Source organism: Primulina huaijiensis, chromosome 1, assembly GCF_012295235.1.
Source record: "Primulina huaijiensis isolate GDHJ02 chromosome 1, ASM1229523v2, whole genome shotgun sequence".
NCBI lineage: Eukaryota > Viridiplantae > Streptophyta > Magnoliopsida > Lamiales > Gesneriaceae > Primulina > Primulina huaijiensis.
In genome coordinates, this window is record NC_133306.1 from 4053258 (window position 1) to 4060682 (window position 7425).

General features: G+C 38.2%; 1 protein-coding gene across 5 annotated transcripts; it reads right to left on the bottom strand.

The window, feature by feature from the left end:
• Positions 1-5295, bottom strand: LOC140978404 (cleavage stimulating factor 64-like). 5 transcript variants are annotated; one of them, XM_073443411.1, is made up of 10 exons: positions 4962-5295; positions 4759-4837; positions 4054-4139; positions 3891-3919; positions 3520-3764; positions 3134-3211; positions 2830-2865; positions 2367-2738; positions 1169-1435; positions 1-451 (listed from the first exon to the last, which is right to left on the bottom strand). In XM_073443411.1, the coding sequence occupies exons 2-10, from the start codon at positions 4789-4791 to the stop codon at positions 314-316; spliced, it is 1284 nt and encodes a 427-aa protein (XP_073299512.1). In that variant the 5' UTR covers positions 4792-4837; positions 4962-5295; the 3' UTR covers positions 1-313. The 5 variants fall into 5 exon arrangements, with proteins under 5 accessions (XP_073299512.1, XP_073299527.1, XP_073299518.1 ...); XM_073443426.1 differs by having other exon boundaries at positions 3891-3924; positions 4062-4139; positions 4927-5294; XM_073443417.1 differs by having other exon boundaries at positions 2-451; positions 3891-3924; positions 4062-4139; positions 4962-5294.
• Positions 5296-7425: the final 2130 nt, after the last annotated feature.

Here is a 7425-nt window from a genome sequence, read left to right on the forward strand (position 1 = left end):
GATTAAACCAAAAACAAAACATTCCTTCAATGTTCACTGAATATCACGACTTTTCATGAGACAAAACGATCAACTGACAGGGGAGAAGATGCAAAAATTTCTTTTCTAATTTCTATTACATTATTCTCTGTGGCATGCTTTGAATGTTACACGATGCCACTCACTTGTGTATCCAGAAGCTCCAACATGATCTCCCCCCCACAACCACAAAACCATCAACTTACAACTTATAAATTATTAAAAAATAACTGCAGAAAACAAACAATATCACTTTAGGTTAGCTGAGAATCTCTATGCTTTTAAAAAATTTAAATCATGCAGCTTGCCGGAGCATCTTCTGGAGTTGAATAACTTGCTGCTGCTGATCTGGCGGGAGGGAACTCAGCTGCTCTGGGGTCAGATTCAGCACTTGCTCAAGTAACGCAGAATCTACATCGAGGGGAAGTTGCATCTGCAAAGATGATGGTCAAAATTTGGTTAACGTATTATTTAAAAGAAAACTCATCATATTTTGTAACATGCTTACACATTCACCTCAGAACATTTCCATAAGTGAAGATACACAAATGCATGCTTGCACATAAAATATACAAGAGCATAGTTCACAAACTACAAGGTTTCCTTAAAAATTCACTTGGATCTTCAATAAAGGTTACAAAATGCTCAAGTCATGGCTGACTATTCCATAATAACACCATTGCAACATAACGGAATAGAATCAATAAAATAGAAGCAGACATCAGCTTGACAAGTTGAAACTGAGTTTATCAAACCATCCAGAAAGTATTGTTTTTAATTCTTCTACAATTTATAACCGAAATGAAAGTTTAAAACAAGAACAGAGAAAGCTTTAAGTGAGTAAGCATGCAAAGATTAAGCAACAAATCCCATTAAAAAAAAATTAAAAAATTAACTCCTCTTTTGCTTTGGTATATCATACACAAAATGTTGGTCCTGTGGACAACCAATGGGCACCTTATGCAGTAGAAAACTTTCCAAAACTTTGTCCTATCACATCAGTGAGATCTATAATAAATTCAGACTGCCCACACATAGTTAAATTATAAGATTAAATATCAACCTGTTAGAACACGCAAAGATACGAGAAGATGGTTCGTAGCTGACGAGAATTAGCTTGAAAAAATAATAATTAGGAATAATTAAATACCTTAGAGGCTTGCTTCTCAGACTTTGAAGATTCTTCTGCTTGGAAATTTTGTTTTCCGGAAAGATCAACCATTTGGGATGCTGCAGAAACTTGCATATGCATATTTGCGTCTTCTGATAAAGAGGTACCCCTTCCATCATTCAATTTCACCAGTTTAGGTGCTCTAATCGCTTGATCTTGGTTATTATTCACAATCATCGCTTTCTCCAATGAACTCAAAGCAAGCCCTTTCGAATCCTTGCTCTCTAACATAGCCGAGGATATAGACTGGTACAGAAAATAGAAAAACTAAATTATTTTGAAGTTGATTGCAAAAGCCATGAGCCGACAAATTTTTGACGAGATGGCTTGTAATATGTCATTTTCATACAACAAGGTGCAAAAAGTTCAAGAAAGCCTCTTTTCAGATCATGGTAGCTAGCAGACACTTGTAAACGAGTCATCTTTCAGACAATAAAAAATCCATCAAACAATACCAAAATAATCACCCACAAAATTATGCCAGTTAAACCAGCCTCAGCATGTGCTGTTCGTTCAATTCTTTTCTCATTTTGCAGTGTAAAGTAACATCCACGTGAACACATGCTGATACACACACACATATATAATACATACATCAATAGAAATTTTTACAAGACCCAGAAGTTACTGAAATGAAGAATGATGCAAATTATTGTTCCCCCTGGATCTTTTATGGTAACCTATAATTATGTCACTCAACTAAGCTGTTAAGAACACTGGTAGCAACTTCAAAATCTAGCTGCACCCAATGAAATTCAGTCAAGGCTTGGTTCAATCTACCACATCTAAGTGCAGTTCTATAAGCACTATGTACAAGTGGATAATGCTTTTACCCAAACAGGCTCTGATGCCCCCTAACAAATATATTCAATCAAGTTGAATCCAATTGTTCTTGAAGTTGAATCCATTTTACGGACAATTCATTCCCTCTAAAATTGTGTCAAGTGACATCACTTCTTGGGTTGATACACCTCAAGCCAAGTTGGGCTTAAAGTTGGTTGAAATCTGTGGATTGTATTAAGGCAGAAAGATGAGTGCTAGCATTCAGAGTAATCAGCTGCCATTACACACCAAATCAGTAGGCGGGTAAGACGTATTAAGGCAGAAAGATGAGTGCTAGCATTAAGAGTAATCAGCTGCCATTACATGCTGATTCAGTAGGTGGAATTTGACCCACCTGTCGCGACATTGAAGGTTGCGCTTGTTGGTTCAATGAAGAGGAAATTGGCACATGAATTTGTGGTCTGACTGACAGGCCACCCGATAACTGTGGACGAACAGACGGAAGGGATGAAACTCCAGATTGCACAAGCAGTTGAGCTTGATGTGGAATTTGGTTTTGCATTAGTTGTGATTGTGTAGGCACATGTGTTAGCGGAGCATACTTCTTTGGTGCACTAACAGACATTTGATTTTCACGTGAAGCTGGCAACAAACCAAAATGTGGTTTGTTCTGTGGAAGGGGAGGCAATCCAGGAAGAGTTTGACCACTCTGCACTAAATGTTGCATTGACTGGGCAGAGGGTTGGCTAATATTTGGCATCTGCAACTGCACAGTATATAATATAAGACTCGATTGCTCCACCATGGATCTTTCAACTAGACAATAGCAAGATACACTCTGGATAAAAAGAACAAACCATTTGCGGAGAAACCATCCCAAGCATTATCTGGGCCTGCACTCAAACACATTGTTGTGAAGATACAGCTCATGTAGACAGTAGAATCATGCAAAGAAGCTATACTATGAAGAAATCGAAAAGAGGTAGAAGAAATATCCTCTTATGTTCCCTAGATCAAGGAAATTAGAAGAAAGACAATATAAACTTTATAGATGCGTCACAAATTCCAACAATATGACAGTGACTTTAAAAAAACCAACAATAGAACCAGTACGTAATGACATCATAATGTTAACAAGAAGACTCAAGTGCCAATAAAAACCTGAAAAAGAGCTTTTGGCAAGTTCGGGATGGCAAGTAAGACCTGCCGGACCTCTTCTTTATTTTGTGTAGCCATTGCCTGCCATCATTGAATAATCATATTATGTCATATATTCATCGAGTAGAAACAGACTTACACAAAAAAATATATACATTATGATTGGTGCATAAGTTATCTGCATTAATCCTGCAACCCTTCATATGGTTGTAAATTCATTTCAGGCAACAATAAGTGTTAGTCACAAAACTCACCTTGTCGCTTAACAGTGACATTAAATTAGTTAGTCAGCTTTCAACAAAGAAAAATAATAATAAACCCAAATGAAGTATTGATACCATTGAATGTATTATATTTTAATCCAGGCTGAATCTTAGTCATATTCTAACCTTTAATTCAGCCATAATCTCTGTTAACTGGTTCCTAGACATTTTGGCCAAATGCCGAGTCAAAGGATCAATGCCCGATAGGGCCTGAGTTTGCAACCCGATCTGATCAGATGAGTTAGCAGTCTGAGCGGCTCCAATGGCTCCAGCCATGACAGTTGCAGCAGCCATGGCAACAGAATCACCCAATGGCCTGTAAAGATTCAGATCCCCAAGTGCCACTGGGCCTCCAACTTGTTTTTCTGGGTCTGAATTAGATAATTGAAAATATAAACTAAAAACCGCAAGTTGACCAGTTGAAGACATTTGGAAGCCCCTCACTGTTCAACCCTTCCGGTGTACATAAAAAAAATTGATTTTAAATTTGAACTTACCAATATTTGAAGCAATACTGGTACCACCTCTACCCTGCAGAAAAAAAAATACTTTGTCAAGAAGTTCACAATGAGATATGGTTTTTTCTGAATAAAATTGAAGGAAATAGAATGCAAGCTTACTAATGACTAGGATCAGATTATGAACCAGCCTTTGTAAAACTGATTTACCTGCTCTCGGTTCTTGTCAGCATTCTTGTCATTCTCAGCAAAGTCAACTCTTAGCTGTCGACCATTTATCTCATATCCCTGAAGGTTCCGACGAGCACTTAAAGCTGTCTCTTCATCCTTATATTCACAAAATCCATAACCCTTCGGTTTCCCAGTTTCTCTATCAGTAACTAATCTGATAGAGAAAGGAAAAGGAAAATCACGAAGGGCTTTCTTATATGGTCAATTGACAGAAAGCAAGTGACACCAATTATTAGATAACAAAATATAAAAGGCCCCTAGAACAAATGATTCACCATCGAAAACATCGAAAAAAATGGAGAAAGTTTGGTCATTCTTCAAGGCTGACATCATTGTATCGGATACTATTACAATGAAAGACCAGTATCTTTTAGAAGTCCTAATCTTGTTCTTGAAAACAAAGTTCTCTACAAACTGCAGCCAACTCGTTAGTAAATTAGACCAACGCGCCAATCCTCCCATGTCACCACAATTTCACGAGACAGAATTGGGGGCGCCGTAAAAATTGGTTTAGGGAAAATTTGTTTTTGCAGAAATAGGATCCTCTAGTTTTTCTGCAAAAAACTCATTCGTGCAAATCTCCCTTAGGAAGAGGCGAAGCGACTATATACATATTAGAGAATATAAAGGAGGGAGCAATCCCAATTTCAACAATCCCACCTTTTAACTGACTCACCTGAAAGAAACAACAGGACCGACTTCCTCGCATATTTGAATGAGCTGCTCTTCAGTCGCATCATAAGGTATGTTCCCCACTACACAGATGCCAAAAAACATGCGACAATCATCAGTGACTTTCGTCGCTAAGTAAAGTTACAGAGCAAACACACACACAGACACACACGTGGAGATAGAAACTCTATAGAGAGCAAGAATGACCAAATACGCAGCGATGCTGAGATTGAGGAGCGGCAGCCATCAGACGCACGATATCGAGAGGAATCTTCCACCGGGAATCAGCTTCATCATCACCGTTTTCTTTCCTCTTCTGAATAAAATATTATTCTCTTACTGTTTTACCTGAATAAATTCCACCATTAATCTATAAGCCACTAGGGCTTGATCTGCGGTCCCCGATGGTTACGCAACCTTAGACCAGAAACCAAGGAAAGCTCGATTTACAGCGGAGACAATTAGCTCCGACAGTCCCACTTCGACCGGAATTGCCAAGAAACCCGAAACATTGGGCCTATCTGAGACCATAACTTTCAGCCAGCCCAAAAATGGTTATTTTAGAATATTTAGAGATAATTCACACATATCTTTATGGTTTGCCCTATTTTCAATTTTGTCATTGTAATTTTGTTCGTGCTAATTACATTTCTCAAATTTTTTTCGTGTTTCGATTTTATCTCAAAAATTAGTTAAGCGTTAAATCATGAGAATCCGGTGCTCAGGTCTGAAAGTTGCTCAAAATTTCTCTTAATAACAAAGGTCGCATTTTAGTTTTTTGGAACCCTGACTCGGTAGACTTAAGCATTGTTAATATGAGTGAACAGTCCATACATGTTGGCATTGCTTGTCTAACGACGAATACAACATTTGTGGTTTCGTTTGTCTATGGATTCAATACTATAGTTCAAAGAAGGGTACTTTGGGATGACTTGAAAGCGTTTGGTGCTACTTGTTCCTTACCATGGATAATACTAGGGGACTTCAACATTGTTTTGTCACCGTGTGAAAAGAAATGTGGGTTGGAAGTTAAAAATTATGAGACAAAAGATTTTGTTGTCTCGCTCGACCTTTTGGATATCCGGTTTAATGGCTTTTTCTTCACTTGGATGAGTCCAAAGGTTTGTAGCAAATTTGATCGAGTTCTTGTAAACCACTGTTGGACTACATCGAACATTGAGGGTTTTGCAGAATTTTTAGCTCTGAGTTGTATATCAGACCATACAATTACTATCGTTTCGTTGCTTGAAACTCGGTCACAGAAAAGGAAACCATTCAAATTCTTTAATACGTGGGCTCGAAGTGACGAGTTTTTAGAGTTGGTATAACTTAATTGGAAATTTGGAGGACACGGTACTACACAATTCAGATTTAAACAACTATTCAAAGGAATGAAAAGCAACCATTGAAGAAATTGAATTGTAAGAATTTCAGCCACATTTTTTATCGTGCGAAGGTTTCTAAGCGGGATTTTGAAGATATGCAAGAGGTAATGCTGCAATCAAGAGCCATGACAGACATGTATAAGCAAATCAGACGTAATGCTGAGCTGTTACTGGAAGCAGAAAGGTTGTTTATTGCTTAGAAAGCGAGACTTACATATTTACAGCATGGTGATAGATGTACAAAGTTCTTTCATGACCTATCAAGAGAAACAATAGGAAGAACTCCATTGTTGCAATTCACAATCGGGATGGTGCTATTACTACGGACCCGAATGAGATTGCTCAATGTTTTGTTGAATACTACAGAGGCTTACTGGGTAAAAAAGCAGAAAGAAGTGCGGTGAATAGAGATGCAATATTAACAGGACCATGTGTTCCAATTAGTGAATAGCCAGATTTGACAGCTATGGTATCTATGAATGAGGTTCGTGATGCTCTGTTTGACATAGATAGTCACAAAGCCCCAGGGTCTAATGGATTTGGCTCTTCTTTTTTTAAGACCACATGGGCTATTATCAGTCAAGATGTGTTTGCAGCAGTGCAAGAATTCTTTGTGTCTGGCCGGTTATTGAAACAATGGAACCATTCAATCATTGCCTTAGTTCCGAAATCGATGAATATATCCTCAATTAATGATTATCATCCGATCTCTTGCTACACAATCTTTTGTAAAATCATCTCAAAAATGCTGGTTAGTAGGCTTCGAAGTGTGATGGCAGAACTAATTGATGGGGCGCAGGCTGTTTTTATCCATGTCCGATCAATTGTCGATAATATACATTTGGCTCAAGAACTGCTTCGGAAGTATGCTAGAAAACGAGGTTCACCACGATACATTTTAAAAGTTGACATTCAAAAATCTTATGACACAGTGGACTGGGAGTTCCGACGCGAGGTACTTACTTTTATGAACTTTCCAACTAGATGTATTCATTGGATTATGGAATGTGTATCATTGACATCGTATTCACTTGTCATTAATGGGACACTTCATGGACACTTTGTTGGCAAAAGAGGGCTACGTCAAGGTGACCCCCCCTCTCCCCCTTCCTCTTTACATTATGTCTGGAAGTTCTTTCTCGATCCCTTAAATGCATGTATACATCCCCTGCTTTTGGCTTTCACCCTAAATGTGGTCATTTTCGCATCACACACATTGCTTATGCAGATGACTCGCTATTATTGTCGCGTGGGGAAGTCTCTAGTGTTGCACCGGTTATGAAATG